This window comes from Equus przewalskii, chromosome 15 (genome assembly GCF_037783145.1).
Source record: "Equus przewalskii isolate Varuska chromosome 15, EquPr2, whole genome shotgun sequence".
Lineage (NCBI taxonomy): Eukaryota > Metazoa > Chordata > Mammalia > Perissodactyla > Equidae > Equus > Equus przewalskii.
The window spans coordinates 68,157,520-68,175,151 of record NC_091845.1 but is presented as its reverse complement, the minus strand read 5'-3'; the positions used below and the strand labels follow the sequence as shown (position 1 = coordinate 68,175,151).

General features: G+C 38.1%; 1 protein-coding gene across 1 annotated transcript in view; it reads right to left on the bottom strand.

The window, feature by feature from the left end:
* COL6A5 (collagen type VI alpha 5 chain) overlaps nucleotides 1-17,632 on the bottom strand; it is a 130,636-nt gene that overhangs the window by 21,364 nt on the left and 91,640 nt on the right. The window contains 4 exon segments of the mRNA XM_070576023.1: nucleotides 10,387-10,595; nucleotides 12,812-12,902; nucleotides 15,515-16,174; nucleotides 16,737-16,830. Of these exon segments, the coding sequence (XP_070432124.1) occupies nucleotides 10,387-10,595; nucleotides 12,812-12,902; nucleotides 15,515-16,174; nucleotides 16,737-16,830 (1,054 nt within the window).

Here is a 17,632-nt window from a genome sequence, read left to right as displayed (position 1 = left end):
AATTTGAAACTTTCTCCCTTACTGGTACAGGTATTTTATGCTATAAATGACCTCCTGAATACTGCTTTAATGGAATCTCACAAATTCTAGGGTATTTTGATCTGATTTTCATTCATTTCAAAATGTTTTCTAACTTCCCTTTTGATTTCTTCTTTGACTATGGATTATTTAGAAGTGCTTTTTTAGTTTCCAAATACTTGGGGATTTTTCAAAGATCTTTCTGCTGATGATTTTTAATTTAATTCTGTTTTGGTCAGAGAATACACCTAGTATGACTTGAATCCCTTAAAATTTTGAGAATTGTTTTGTGGCCCATTAATATGGTGCATTTTGGTAAATGTTTCATGTGTACTTGAAAAGAATGTGCATTCTGTTGTTGTGTAGATTGTTCTATAAATATCCATTAGGTCCAGTTAGTTGATAGTGCTGTTCCAGCCTACTATATTCCTGATGATTTTCTGTTTACTTTTTCTGCCAATTATTGAGAGAGGATATTGAAACTCAGTGATGCTCTTTTCATTTTTCTTTTTAATCGTTTTTCCTCCCTGAGTTTGATCTTGGATAATTTCTATTGCTATATCTTCAAGTTCACTAATTTTTTCTTTTACCAAATCTAATTTGCCATTAATCCCTTCCAGTGTATTTTTCATTCTGGACATACAGTTTTCATCTCTACAAATCCTATTTGAATCCTGTTTTTATATCTCTTGTCTCTACTTAACTTTTTAAAATATGGAATATAGTTACAATAACTGTTATACTATCTTTGCTAATTCTAACGTCTGTGTCAGTTCTGGTTTGGCTTTGTGTGGTTATGCTCTTAATTATGGGTCATATCTTTCTGCTTCTTTTTATGGCAGACATTGTGAAATTTTTCTTATAAGATGTTGGATACTTTTGTATTTCTATAAATATTCATGCACCTTGTTTTGAGAGGCAGTCAAGTCACATGAAAACAGTTTGATCCTCTTGGGTCTTGCTGTTATGATTTGTTAGGCATGTCTGGAATGGTGCTTAATTTAAGGCTAATTATTCCCTATATTAAGGCAAGAGCTTCCTGAGCTTTCTCCCTAACACTCTATGAATTATGAGTTTTTCCAATATTTCTGGTGGGAAAAGGCACTATTGCTGTCCCCATGTGACCAACTGGCATATTCTCTAATCCTTTCAGATGGTTCTTCCCCCAGGCTCAGGTCATTTCCTCACATGCACGTGCTATCAGCACTCTGCTGAAAAATTAAGGGGGGAGCCTCTTAGATCTCTTGGCTTCTCTCTCTGTGTAGCTCTCTCATCTCTGCTATTCTATCCTGTGACGTCTTACCTCTTTGGTCTCCCTGGACTCTCAGTTCTGTCGCCTCATCTCAAGGAGTGCATTGGGCTCCACTTGAATTCCCCTTTCCTGCACCATGGCCTAACTCTCATGGCAGTAAGCTGGAGCAATCATAGTGTTCCCCTCATTTGTTTTCTAACTCTCAGGGATCACTGTCTTTCAACTCCTGATGTCCAGTGTCTTAAAAACTATTGTTTTATATGTGAATGAATGAATGAATAAAAAAATATATATATATGTTTTTTCTTTTGGTTATTTCATTAGGGAAGTAAATCCAGTAAATTCATTAGGCATTTCTAACAGATGACAACTGACTATCTTGTTTGAGATGTTCCTATGTTTTCTTCCTTCTCACAAAGGACTAAGAACTGGTTATTTATATGCCAGATTCTTCCTTTATCAATACATTTATAACCACTGAACAGGATTTTGTATTTCACAAGCATGTTTGAAATTTATGGGCCTCTCATTCCTCACCAGGAACCTAGTGTCAAACTGTTCTTAGAATTTTGATCCAGATGGAGGTCCCTGATTAAACCACAGTCATGTACCACATAACGATGTTTCAGTCAGACAGACTGCATATCTGGTGGTGGTTCCCTAAGATCAGTACCATACAGCCTAGGTGTGTAGTAGGCTATACCACATAGATTTGTGTAAGTACACTCTATGTTGATGTTTGCACAATGACAAAATTGCCTAACGATGCATTTCTCAGAATGGATCCCCATCATTAAATGACAAATGAGTGTAATAAATATGAAACTGGAAGTGCAGACAAAAGCATATATTTTATATTCTTCTTTGTGGTGGATGCTATATTCTATGCTTTAGCCCTAAAACATCACCAAGCAAAACATTTCTAGAGTTCTTGGCTGTAGTGTGTTAGGGTTTGTGAAGATTAGTTAAATGAATATTTCTGTCTTTTTGAAGTTTACAGTCCTGGAGTAGACTAATCATTACCTGCTCTGCCACCGGGATCTCTGTTTTCCAACTACAGCATTTCGGCTTCTTTAAAAAGGCCGACCAACACACTTTTTAAAAAAGTATTTCATGGGGGCCGGCCTCGTGGCCAAGTGGTTAAATTCATGCACTCTGCTTCAGCAGCCCAGTGTTCGCCAGTTCAGATCCTGGGCACAGACCTATGCCCCACTCATCAAGCCATGCTGAGGTGGCATCCCACATAGAAGAACTAGAAGAACCTACAACTAGGATATACAACTATGTACTGGGGGGATTAAAGGGGGAAAAAAGAGGAAGATTGGTAACAGATGTTAGCTCAGGGTTAATCTTCCTCACCAAAAAAAAAAAAAGAAAGAAAGAAAAAACATTCAGGCTCTTTAAAAAGAAAAAAGTATTTCATAAATGTTCCAGTAAAAGAAAGGTTGACTTACCATGTTAGCGAATTTTTTTTCACGCATTCCCCTACCAGAAATATTACTGCTTTTTCCAGTTTCCTCATTATAAATGAGCAAAATCTCAATCCTTTTCCAAAGTACCCAGCAGAATTGTTTTCTAAAGAGGTACATTTCACCTACAAAATCTCTACAAATACATTCTCTACCTAATTATATGGGATTAACATGAAACTCAAAGAAGCTAAACATAGATGATTATGGCTTGAAAACTCTAAACTTCAGTCCAATGTAAGGTGTGATTATTCTACTCTGAGTTTAAATTCATCTTTCTTAGGGAGACTGGGCCTTCAAAAATATTTTCCTTCAAGAAAACCTGGCAGACATCTGGGTAAAATATACCCATAGCTCAAAGCAATGCTGTGTATTTTCTGGAAATGTCACTGAGCGTAATTCCCCTCTTCAACGCTGTGGAAGAATTTCCTCAGAATGGTAGAGGAGCAAGGGCTGGCTCACTTTATTATGGATGAGGCTTGGAAGGAATGAGGGACCCAGCTAGATTTCCAGGGCAGCGCCCCAGAGATTAGCCTGACTCTGGCCAAGATTTAAGCCATATCCTAAGTGCACTCCAGTAACTTCAGGGAGAAGCGGGGGTGGAAAGGGAACTGAGGGAGAAGACAGAAATCTAAAGGACCTGAGCCATTTGGACTGGGATTAAGTATGCTGTGCAGCAGCTGTGCTGTCTTTCATGGCATTGGTGGGAAATCTCAAAAAATGCATGAGTTATCCTGTGGTCTGCCTTGGAATTAGTCCAGGGGCCAAAATGAGCTATGTATTCTCCATAGGCAACCCACACATGCAACTGAGGCTACAGTATGTGTGAACTTCTATCCACATGAACTGTAGCAGATATTTTTCAAGTTAATATTTTTTTAGAAGACTTCCAGTGAGGTTAGCAATGCTTTCTTTTTCACTTTTCCACTTTCGGAGTATTTAATTGAGCGCTCTACTTTGCTTCCGGTCTTGTGTTCAGCTCTAGGCATGTCTTCTCTGATTTAATCTTCATGCAACACTAGGAGGGTGGAATTATCATAATTCTCATTTTACAGATGAGCAAGCTCAGGCTTGGAGAGGGTAAATGACTTGGCCAAGAAATGGCAACCTGTAAGTGGTAGAGGCGGGACTTGATCCCTGTTCTGTGTAACTCCTACAGAAGAACTGGTCATCAGATATGAAGGTGGAGCAGAAACATTACAGGACACATTAACCGGCTCACCAAAGGCCCTGGGACATCACTGGCAATTCTTTTCTTCTCTAGGCATTGTATATGAGCACAACCTTTGGAGTCAGTTTGAGCCTTGTCTCTGCCATTTTTTAGCTCTGTGACCCTAAGTCTTCTTCATGCCTCATCTAAAAAATGGTGACAATAAACCACAATCTTGTAAGGTTTTTGAGAGAAATAAAGTTTTCACAATGCCTCACATATCCTAAGTACTCTACAAATATAATTTTTAGAGGGAAACAAATAGAAAAGTCTTAGACTTCTGAAAATGTTGCCTATGACACTATATTCTGCAAACCATAGAATTTCCATAAGAAAAAAATGCCAAGTCAACTGGTATCAGTGGAACACAACTTACACACATGTGCACAAGTGCACGCATGTTCTTAGAAATGGGCAAGTTCACTCTGTTGTTCATGCACGCTTAACTGCAGAGGAGTTGGCAATCATTTACACTCCCCATTTAACACTGCCTATCCAGGCCTGTCCTCTCTTCTGTCTGGTGACAAGCTCTAAGCTGGGGCACCAAGGAAGACAGGCACAAGTGTGTGCCTAACTATGTGTCATTGATTTTTACGCCAAAGGGAAATATAGACACATTTAAAGTTCTCTTGTTTTGTTCTATGACGTCCTCTTTCTCTTATTTGTCTGAACAAGTGGGGGTGACTGTCTTAAAACAGATTGTATCCTTTTCCCCAAAGGCTTAGAATAAATGTCTTTCTTGGCCTAGACTTTTCTAGATGGCACTTAGTCCGTAAGACTCACTCTTGCCATCTACTTCACACTCAGAAACAATAGTCTGCAGAAGGTACCAGCATTCTGAGAAAAAGTGATGCATGCATTAGGAGTCATTTATACCCACACCACTAGATCCGGCACTTTGGTTATTATGTGTTATGCTGTGCCCTGGCCTCTGGCTGAGTTTGTAAGGTCAACTTATTCTGGCATTATGGCCTTTGGGTGAGTTTACAAGCAGGAATTTTTAAAAATGAAATTAAATTATAAAAATAGAATTGCACCACCAGAATTGTTTTAAAATAACTCTCCCAAATGATGACATGATTTAACTTATTCTCAGATTTAGCAATTGGATATAGTTCCTCCTTTTAAACTGCAGACAATGCCATCACCAGGCAACATGGCATGGAGTTAAAAGTTAGCATTTTTGTGCAGTCGGGCATGGGTTTGAATCCTGGCTCTGCCACTTACAAGCTATGTGACTTTGCTTGAGGTTCTTAACCTTTGCATCGGTGTCCTCATCTGTAAAACCTAATAATAATAATGACGATGATAGAAGTTTTTGGTAAAGATTAAGTGAAATCACGTACATAAAGTGCTTAGTGTGGTGCCTGGCACATAGTTGCACTAAATAAGCAGTAGCTTCTATGGTTACTATTATTTCACATGAGCTGTTTAAACATCAAGAGAGACAGTGTATGCAATATTTTGAGAACTGTACTGATGGAATAACTATTGGCCCCCAAAGCCTTCCATCTGCACTTTTTATTCAACCGAATACTTTCTGACTCATATTAGGCATTTTTCTGTATGCAAAGAATACACTCTGTTGGACTACAAGCTCCTTGAAAACAGCGCCTCTGAGTCCTTTTTATTTTAAACCTCTCTAACCCCCCAAAGAGACTAGCTCAGGGCTTAACTCAGAACAGGAGGCAAATACATATTTGCTACATGAAAGGATGTCTGAACAATCATGTGAAAATCCATGTAAATGCTTAGCAGAGTCCTTTCATGTAGTAAGCTCCCAATGAGGGCTGCCACTGCTACCTCCACCACCACCATCACTACCACCCTACCCTCATACCTATACCTCCACCACTGCCACCACCTCCATTGTTACTTCTTTCACCACCACCATCACCTCCCCACCACTACCATTATCACTACCACCATCATCACCACCTCACCCTCATACGTCTACCTCCATCTCCACCATCAACAATATCATCACCACCACCATCTCTACTACCCACTTCTACCATCACTATCAGCAACAGCAAACACCTTCACCACCATTGTCTTCATTACTATGATCAGCACCAACATGACCACCACCATCACCCAATTACTACTTCAAGTATCCAAGTTTTATTCCATTAGAAACGGGTCCACATGAAAAGAAGTCACTAATACTATAGAATATTGCTTTGTTAACTGCAACAAATGATTGCATGAGACATACAGAAGCAACTTCAGTGTACATTTGAATTCAAGTAGTCCACATGCCCTGAACTCTCAGTTCACATTGGTTTTGCCCACATGCAAAACCTTCCAGGGAGATAATCAAAACTATAATAACAATACAATAAATTCCCAAGCAAAAGTAAATGCAACAACCTCAGTCTACAGTTTAAAATGAACAGGAGACTCAGTTTATGCCCCAAAGACCATCAAGGTGCTTAAGATTTCCTAAAGAGTTCATGAAACATGTCATTAAAATTCAGACATGACCACAGTTCTATTACTGACCTCCTCTTTAGAAGGTGTACCGATTTGGAAGTAGGATATTCAGCTGGTGTTCAATGCATGACTCAGAAGACAATTCTGTTCATTTAATTCCAGCATAGATTAAAATTTATGAGAAGTAAAGATGTATATTCAAGTTCAATACACGACAGCAAAAATCAGAAGCAAGCTGAGTATTCAAGAGTAAATAGCTAAAAGTAGATAGTTAGATACATTCATTCATTGAAAGGAACATTATGAGGACACGGAAAAATCAAGACACTTATGTAGCTGGCAGCAATATGGAAAATGTATGGCATAATATTATGTGAAAAGCAGTCTATGCAATTGAATAAAACCACATAAACCTATACACCTATGGAAAAACCAAAGAATACAGTACACACTACAAATAGGTCAGCTTGCTTAATTGATTGATTTGAGATTCTCTGTACTCAAATTATATGTGGTATGATAGTACTTTTATAACTTTTTTTTTAATTCGCAGAATCCTGAGGGTGTAATGGGGAAACAGTGGACTGGGTATAGGAATTATGAGTCCATGGACTGAATCTTCTAGTTCCACGATCTTGGGGGCATAGAGTTTATTCTAAAAAAGGGTTTCTCTCACTATTTGACAACTTGGATAACTCTTTGTTGTGAGGTGGATGTCCTGTGCATTGTAGAAGGTTTAGCAGCATCCACGGCCTCTACCCACTAGATGCCAGTAGCCCCCTCCAGTTGTGACAACAAAAAATTTCTCCAGACAATGCAATGTGTAGCCTAGGGTGGGGCAGGGTGGAATCTCCCCCGGGTGAATTTGCAAGAGGTGATCACTAAATACCTCTTCAGCTGTAATATCTTACAATGATTCAAAGTTAAAGGACATATTGTTTTTTTTTTTTTTAAAAAAAGGTGATTTGTAGATCAGAATCATATGAAAGTTATAAAAATAAAAAATGTAAAACAAAACCCATGCAGATTCCCTTGAGCACAATTCCAGCCTAGTTGGGAGGGAGAAGTGTTGCTTCTCATTTCTCAATGAAACTCATTGGTAAGAACATCAGTTGAAGTTATCCTAAGGCCTGAGACTGCTTAAAGCTAGGAATGAGCCCCAGGCTGAGTCTAGGTTGGTATTTAATATTCATTACAAATTATCCTGAACTTCTTTTATCTTTAAAGTAGACTAACTGTATCTTAAATATTGGTTAACATAGCATCTTTGATGAAAATGCAAGGCTCGCCACTGGGTCAACAGTTGCAATTTAATTAGAATTAAACCACACATTTTTCATTACATAATTCCAAAGAACTATGTATATTCCATCGGTAAGTAATTAGGAGGGACTGAATTTTTCAAGGAAAGTTTACATTGCCAATGTCGTGGTCAAAATACACGATGGTATCTCTAGACAATCTCTGTATTTCGATCTTAAACAGTGTTTCATCAGATAGATGCTGGCTGGCTGGCTGGTTGGCTGAATATTTCAGTGATCTTTCATGAGGAAAAGAAAATTAGAACCCAGTTCACCTGGAACCCTGTGGAAACAGGCATTCTCACTTCTGTCCTGTGGTACTAGATACCCGATTGCTTTCAGCTCCATTGAGAACCCAGAGCAAATTTGGCACCCCAAAGTGGTAGGATGAACAGTGTCTCTTAAACTTCAGCCCATATCCGAATCACCTGTGCTGCTTGTTAAACTTCAGATCGCTGAGCCCCAGTCCAAGTTTCTGATTCAGTAGGTCTGGGATGTGTGCTGAGAATCTGCCTTTCTAACGAGCTCCCAGGTGATGCTGATGCTGCTGGTTTAGGGACCACGCTTTGAGAACCACTGGGATAGTGGAGCTCAAACTTGAAGACATATGACAATCCTTTATAGTGGTTTTAAAGCTTGTAGCTTTTTCCTTGCCACTCACACCCCTAAATGCGAAACAGTAATTCTGAGGAGCGCTTAGGAATCTGTGCTTATGAAGGACTTCCAGGTGATTCTCATACAGATTGTCTTTGAGCTGCTATGAGGAGTGGCAAGGGCCAGGAAAGGTGATGGAATTGAAGATGAACTTGGAAATCAGAGCAGGTAGAAAGAAGCAGAGGGAGAGGCACAGGTAGAGAAAGATAGTGGGTGTGCTTCTTGTGAAAGAGAGTGATACACAACTCATCGCCAGCCCACAGGACTCTGGGAACTCTATAAAATTTCTTAAATGGTTAAGATTCCCAACTTCTCCCCCAAGACTCAGTTCAAAGGCAGAAAGATCAACCATAAGCCACAAGAATCACATTATAAATGAGTAACAAGCACAGCATATGGAGATGCTTATGAAAGTTATCGACCTTTTATTTGTGCAATACATCTGGAACTTATCAAAGCTCATCTCTTAGTAACTGAGTAAAATATCTGAACCACAATTTAGTTTCTACTGGTACAGCACATTATACAGGAAGTTCTCAGAAGGTCTTGACAACTGGCTAAAGAAAAAAAGAAAAGAACAGCACAAAGTCCCTAGAGAACAGTTGATCATCTTTAAAGGATAAAAAATATATACTATTCTTAGGTCTGAGACTCTCACTGTTTCCACGCTATCACAATCTTACATAATCCTCCATGGAACCAGCCCACTGCAGGAGAAATAGGCTGGGATGGGCTTAACTGACAATTTACATTTTTTCCTGCTAGAGCCATATACAGTTATTTCTTCAGCCAAATTGGACCTTACACAGCTATGAGTATCTTGATTGCCAGACATCTGAAAAAATCTAATGAAAAGTCTTATTACTGAACAATGGTCGCTAAAGACAGCTGCAAAGATGAGTTTCTTTTCTTTTTTTCTTTCTTAAATATTTAGTCCCAGCTGTCTTTCCTGAAACGGTTCACACTTCCGAATTATCAGACTTTAGAAAGCTTTCCTCTAACAAAACTATCACAAATGACAGTTTGGTATTCTAACACTGCCAAAACAACTTCTCTTTTTCCTTTTCTTCTTTTTAAACCAAACTGTAACAAATTCCTGTGCTTTGAGGGCTGATGTAATTCCCGTATCAGTAAAATGATACCTCTTTTTTGAGCCTTATTTTTAAACTAATGATTGATTGACTTTTTAATTCTTAATTCTAGCTTCTATAAAGGAAAGTTCAGCTGTTTTAGAGATAAAGTTCAAATATTTATATTTCAGAAATAGGGGGAAAATGTGGGGACAGGAATGCTGAACCCAAGGAAAAGAAAATTTATTTATCCAAGGAAGCCACTAAGAATGAATAATTGGCATGAAATGGACCCCTTTTTCTTTTAAACTTACATATTCTAACAACACATATGATACTTATGACATAATGCTTTAAATGCTGGCATTCTGGCCAAATGAGCTTTTCGGAAGACTCCAGATGCATAGATGGAATGGGTAAATAGTCTGTTTAGAATGTCACCCTTTTTTATGAAAATACAGACTAAACTCCTAAGTATCTGACTTATTTGAAACCATTAAATCCCAACAAAAGGTATTAATGCTTTGCTATTCAAAAGAGTAGGTGGTAGGTGAATTCATGCTTCATCATTTCTGGGTATCTCAGAAATAACTTAGACCTTCTCGTGCGATCCCAAATTCTGGGGCACCGGCCAGGCCAACTTTCAAAGTCATTTTAATCCTTCCTTTGCTCTGATGCTCTCCATATTGCCTCCTTCTACATCACATTAACCTTCTAAGTTGTGGAATTTAGAGACATCTTAAGTTTAGGGAGAACATCAGGGACATTTCTTGGAGCTTACGTCAGCCATCTCCTTAGTGACGCCTGTCACGATTTAAATCTTCGCTTTCAGTAAAAGCAGTAGTTGTAGCTACCACCTTGAACTTGAAAATAGTTGCTTTAGATACCAGCCTCAATTTATTTGATTCTCTACCAGTGTTAAAAGACGAGGACCCAGTTACTTAGAAATTTCCACCATAACTTTTCATTTCCTTACCAGAAGTGAGACTTGCAATGTCTTCAGAACCCTTATCTTTTTCATATTTAATTGTTAATTTCTGTGGCATAAACATTTGGCTTGGAGGGTAAACCAAATGGTCACTTCCATTATCCTCCAAGACAAAAGATGAGTCTCTCACAGTACTTAATTCCTCGTCAATGAAGCTGTTCTCTCTTAAAGAAACCTCATGTGGCTCAGGAATAAATCTAGAAGACAAAACGGAAGGTTTTAGGTGAATGTAGATAACTTTGGGGAATGCAAACAAAATAACCCAACAATTTAATATAGTTAATTATTTCTTATAAGAAAAACAAGTGAGTGGTAAAAATCTAAATTCATTTCCATCAAATAATTCACTAATATTTGTTATATTTATTATTAAAAAGATATAAATTGATAAATTAAAAAATTCTCATTTATCCTTCCTTTTCCCCCACCTGCTTATAGCCTATGAAATGCTACTTTGGAATAAACTAAGTCTGATTTGCCAGAGTCTTAAATAAATGACAAGAAACTCAATCATAGGTTATTTGGAACAACAAATACTGTGTCTCAGATTGATATCAATCACCATAGAAAATATGGAAAATAGTCATTTAATTTACCAAGAACTGCTCTGAGAAGAATAAGACTATATGAAACATATCTCACTGACATCATGCCTCTTAAAATGATGCCTACATTTGTATTCTTAAGAGTTTGAGTTCTCTATGATAATTTAACAGTATTGTGTGGTTTAGATGATGATATTTAACGTAAGTTTATTCTTATTTTTATTCTATTCATGAAACTTTATGCAATTTCAACGTCCATGTTTACATTTGTATTTGATACTGCTGTTTGGCACCCAGTAGTATAACTTTCACTATTGAGAGTTAATGAAGAAAGAAAAGAAGTCAGACATAATACATGAATAATAGACTCACACAGAGTGAAAACCAAATGATATCATGACACGCATGATAAATTTGCAGTACTGCAGGTAAAGACAAGTGGTGAGGAACCGAGTCGTCACGCAACAGAATAGGCATGCTGAAAGCGGACATACCTTTGCAGCATGCATCGTATTTTACACATTTCACCAATAGGGACTGTATTTGTTAGTTTTTAGGAATTCTATTTTGGCAAAGCAGAATCATCTATTACATTAAACTAGTGTTTTAAATTTGTATCTTATTGAGTTTGCTTGGATTTGATGCACAAATTGGTTTTGGCCTGAAAGTTGCACAGGAATGATAAACATATTGTATTTGCAGATAGATTTATGTTTATACATGTTTAAGTAACATTATAATATTTTGTCTGCAGTTCTGTAAGAATTGGTTTTCCTTTAAATGAGTTTAGGACTTATTCAGTGTTGGGAAATGCAGCTTCACATGATTTCAGCGCCATATTGTCCTTCAGAAGGTGTCGGCTGCTGGACACTTCCTTGCTAAACCACCAAGTAAATGAAATCTGACATTAGAGGAACACGTCCTTGCCTGAATTCTGAGGAACCCTTCATCTTGCCATTTTTCTCTGGATGTGTGTAAGAGATCTGATCTGTTCTGAGGAGCTCTTTGCTTAATTGCAATCTGAGAGGATGGAGTACTTATGGGCCTAAATCTGGGCTTTCACAAGGCTGTAGTCAGGGATCCAAGCTTGGGGAAGTACAGAGAGAAGCAGAGAGCCACCGAATGGGCCACTCCCATGCCGTTTGAAATTCAAGATTCATTCAGATTAATTATTTACAGTTTTACTTAGGATACATTTTAAGCAAAATTATTTACATGTGAAATTATATTGTGGGGTCTTTTATGCTATATTCTGAGGATGAAACAATGAATCATATGCAGCCCCAGACTTTAGTGAGACAAGATATTGGGATAAACTGTAATAAGAGCCTCAGCAGAGGTATAAAAAGGTACAAAAAAAGAACTATGGATTTTGGACTGAGAGTAAAGATGAGCTTCAAAGAGGAGACAGCCTTAATCAGTGCCATGAAAGTTGGGTTTCCCTGGAAGGACAGGGTCCCAGGCAGTGTGAGCAGAGGCAAGGAGGGGGAAATAAAAGTTCATGTGAGGCAGACAGGAGTCCAGTGCGGCGAGAACACAGCGCCTGTGGTGGGAGAGATGGGAAGTGAGGTTGAGATGGGTTGAGGCTAAATTGGGTTCTATTCTGGGGTAAATTTCAATGTGGGAATTTCTCAGGAAACCATGAATTTAAAGGCAAGATTGTAAGAAAGTCCACGAGGATGTTATAAAAACATCAATCAAGAAAGCATGCTTGACGTGTAACTTCTGCTACAGAAAATGGAATACAGGAAAAACCTTTACTTCAGAGACCTTATTAGCTTACTCAGCCTAATAACCTGCGATCAGCCAATTACAAACCCGTCAGTCAAGTAACAATCACTTGTAAGTAGAGGAGCTTTCAGACTCACAGGAGACCACTATGTTGATGATCCTCTTCTTCTGAAAGGATGAGTCTGCAGGCATTGTCAAGCATCAGTGGTGGGTACTGATTAAATTCTCCTATTGAGAGAGCAAAGTTATAGTCAGATTTTTAAACTAGAAATCATGTTTGCCAGGTAATGAGAATTCCAACAGGAATCTTCTTGAAGCAACAAATGTCACCAAAATATTTCAGCAATATTTGGCTGAGGTGAAAACAGAAAATAGTAGCAACTAGAAATACCATTCAAAACTTCATTTTAGAGTGTTTTGCAGCCAAAGAATTACCAATGTCCTAGAAAGAGACCTCCTCTCATTTACGAGTTAAATGTGATGCAGAGACTCATGACTTCCATGTGCTCAGGCTAACATATCTAAGGGAAATTTTATTCTGACTCTGTAAAACTTTTTCACTCAGACATGCTAATGGATCAAACATAGAAAAAGGTAGTATTCTATTATTAATATTTATGATGCTATTTCTGTGCTTCTGCACCAATTAACACTGACTTCTAGGAGAAAAAAGTCACGGAAAAGATTTTAGCTTATGGACCTAAATAATATGTCCATTTACCCCCTTCCCATTGCTGTTCTATAAACTGGAATATTGAGAAGTATATCATTTTTTCCCCTCATTCAGGAAAATAAATAGTTTTTAGTTAAAGGAGGCCTTTGACCCTTGAATGATCTAAGACTCCATGAAAATATCTCAGAGAACACTTATGGTTTTATAATAATTGTATTTCTCTGGTTCCAAGATGAGCATTTTTTTCTGAAATGAGATTATGTCTTCTAATCAATTGCATTTGACAGTTGCTGTTAGTGAGGCAGGAGTTGCGAGGCAGTTATTATTGCCTGTACATGTGAGGACAGCAAACATGCCAGCACGAAAACTTGTAGAACTGGGGTCAGTAGCTTAGAAAAAATTCCCAGAAGTATTAGCAGAGGAGTCTTTGAACCGCTACAAACCATGTGGTTATCGGCAGGCAGTGAATTGGATGTGTTTAACAGCATTGCTCGGGGAAGTCAAAAGTAAGCTAGCTCCACATAATTGCAAAGCCACAGAGGAGCCCAGCAAGACCAGCTTTGAGTTATTTTACAGAAATAACTTGTTAAAACAGTTTTTTAAAAAAACTTTTAAAGTCTTTTTAAAAAGCTGCATCCTTATCAATCTTCATGGCCCAAAGAACAATATTGACTAGAAAAAGATGACTATCAATGACTCCGAGTCAAGAAATAGCTCACAAGAGTCAAATTTTGAATAAGAAGAAGTTTTGGGATTGCCTTAACCCATCTATTTCACGCATATTCCCTTTTTACGCATGCGCAAGAGTGATATACGGTAGTCTGTTTAAAAGAACTCTTTGAATTACTGTAAAATAAAAAACTCTAATCGGAACGTTGATATGAACATTTAATTGAAGGATTTCATTAATTAAAGGAGTCACAGGAGAAAGGTGGAGCTCTCTCTGCAGTGAAGACCGGACTCTCAAGCCCGTGTCATTGTGCTGGTGTGGGAGATTCCTGGAACACCTGGCAACTTTGGAATTCTAGCGTGGTGGGATTGGTTCCAGCAGAACCTAACTCTAAACATGCTCAGTTTTCAAAAAGAACAGGTGCAGCTCTGATTCTGTGGATCTTCTAGAGCAGCGTTTCTCAACCTCAGTGCTATTGACATTTTTGGCTGGATCACTCTTTGCTGTGGGAGGTGTCCTGTGCATTATGGGATGTTTAGCAGCACCCCTAGTCTCTGCCTACTAGATACCAGTAATATCTTCTTCCTCAGTTGTGACAACAAAAAATGTCTCCAGACATTTCCAAATGCCCTCTGTGGGACAAAGTCATCCCCAGTTGAGAACCATTGCTCTAGAAAGAGTATTTCTTGAACTATTTGTGGCGAAGGACAAGGTATTTTTATTTCTAATCCTTTACAACTGATACTTTTGGTTTATATCTTATTCCATGAGACAGAGTCCACTGTTCATGCACTTGTATGCCGTGGCAATGTCAAATTGCTTTAAAAGTTTCTAGATGCTTGCTCTCAATTTCTGTATTTCTCTCTTCACAGATCAGTTTGTGGACTAGCACCCATCCAATGAGTGACACTTTGTAGTGCATTGGCCTAGAGCCTTGCTATTCAAAGTGTCATTCTTGGACCAGAAGCATTGACATCACTTGGGAACCTGTTAGAAATGCAGAATTTCAGGCTCCACCCTCAACATACTGAATCAAAAACCTGCATTTTAACAAGATCCCTATGTGATTTGGGTGACTCTTTGGGAGCAGCACAGGACTGTGCTATCTTTATACCTCACACAGATCTCCAGGGTGCGACAAGGTCGAAATAAACTAGGTGTAGCAGGGAAAACTTTTATTTCAATGCTTATTCTGGAGACCATCTAAGAACTGCTAAAACTTCTTTAGGTGGAGCCAGTGTGGCTCAGGAGCCCTCCAATCACTCAGTACTTTCTAGTGCTGAGATTCTGGCTAAGAGAGATTCTATCATGAAAAAGGTCTCACCGTATTGTGACCAAAGTACAAACAGGGTATAACCAGAATATGTTCTATCCCTGTCCCCATCTCACCATCTAATTCATTGATTTGGGTTAGCTATAGATACAGAGATATGTTAAGTTATCAATACTATTAATAAACACTAATTTATTAAGAGGAAAAACAAAATAATGACTTACGTCTGATTGAGTATACAAATGGCTTTGAAAACTTCACAATATAATCCAGATCTGGTTTATGAATTCTCCCAAGCTGTATCAGATGGTGATCAAGTGGGTAGCTGGCTAACTCCTCCATGTCATCCTCATGTGTAGAGCCCAGGGAAATCACAAATATAACATAGCCTTGACACTTGGCCCTCAGAGCCATCTTCGTTAAGAATTCCTTTCTCTCACGATTTTCTCCAGCTGAGACTACAAAGATAGCCTTGTGTTTTCTCAGGTTGGGAGTTTTTGGGAAGAGATTCTCCATGATCCACAGTAGGGCATGGCCAATAGTGGTTTCTCCATTTAGCTGCTGGAGGATAGTCTGGATGCGGCTCTTCATTACATCTTCCTTGACATAAGTCGTAAACTCAAATTCTGGTTTTACTGCACCCATCTTTCTCCTAGAACTATCCCCAGAAGAATAGGTCAACAAGGCAATCCTGTCACCGGAGTCTGAGGTTAAAGGGTTGGAAGTAATGTTGAAGTTGTCGAGCATGGAGATCACCAAGGCTTTCATAGCTTTAAACTCATCACTTGCTATATTCCGAGAATTATCTAAGAGGAAGGCCACATCGATGTACGCATTTTCAGGGAAAAATACCTTTTTGGCGCAAGAATTTGGAAAACATTTATCTGAAAACACATAGATAGACACATCATTGGTTCAATGTCTGCACAACAAGATACTGTTGTTTGAGATCTTCAAGTGATTCAGTGACTGATTACCAATAATTAATAATCTGATCAATGACCTCTTCAATCTCACATCATTTAATGAGGAATTTTCAATGTCGCAATATTTCTGTGGTCAAGAGCAGAAATTTGGGAAGGTCTTTTTTGAAAACAGATGTAGGTAGCATGTATACTTGAAGTCTACAAGTCACGTCCAAACTCATTTAGAAAATATTTTCAATATTTTATAGGCTTTTGATCAAACTACCACATTGTCCCCAAGGAAAGCCACTTCAATTGGGATAATCTTCTAAACCCAATTTTCACATTCTATGGAAACTCCAAACATTACAGAAATTGAAATGTCATATTTCAATTTGACTGACGTATGGTGTTGAAAGACTGGGAAACTTAAAATAGAATCTATAATCAAAAATAGAAATCTCTGACAAAGCCAGATTTAATTACTCACTCAAGAGGCATTTAAGTGTTTTGCACAATAAATTCTTCTCATTGGTCTTACCATAGCAAAGTGTACAGCGCCGAAATCTTTCCAGTGGTACATATTCCCCATTTGGAGGAACTGGAATCACCTGAAATGTTCCAGTCTTGTCAAACTGTATTGAAAAAGAAGTATAAGCTTATTTGTTCATTTTCTTAGTCATTATCAGGAAGCCATTGTGCTTTAAGGATTCATTTGAAAAACACTTAATTAATCACCATTACCTTGCATTATAGCCCTTTGGTCTATTCAGTGCTTCTTTATACACACTCACACAATCTCCCTATTTTCCTAAACATAACCCAAAGAAATATACAGAAAAGGTATCAGCATCCCTATTTTATAGTGAGAAAAATCCCACAAAATGACCACCAGATTCACACACTGGGGCAAATATTAAAATCTCACTCATTTCCAAGCCTGCAATTCTGCACTGAACTTTTATATGCTTCAGATTATGCACCAGCTGATTATGTACCACACATCAGCTTCTGAATTTGGGTCCTGCAAAAATTTTATATTTATATTTATATTTATATTTATATTCCTTTGGCCTCCTGAAGTAGTGATTTCAATTATTTCCACGCCAATCACACTATCTAGAAGAAGGCATGTCTTTCAGATGTCAAGTGGACTTCCCCAATCACAAATTCCAACTAAAAGTCTATTTCAAAAGGCACTGGACACTAGACAGAAGACACTAAGTCTATTCAAAATTCTTGGTAATATACTGTCTGATTTTGTCTGTTTCTTGAGTACTTTTTTTGCTTTAATATTCACTGACATGGGCAGTATATAGCATTCATTCATTCATTTATTCATTCAGTAGTCAATAACTACTCATTGGGCATTTACACTGTGTGAGGCACCATGCAAGGCAGCTACTTTTATTACAATGAAAGAAATCTGTCATTCCC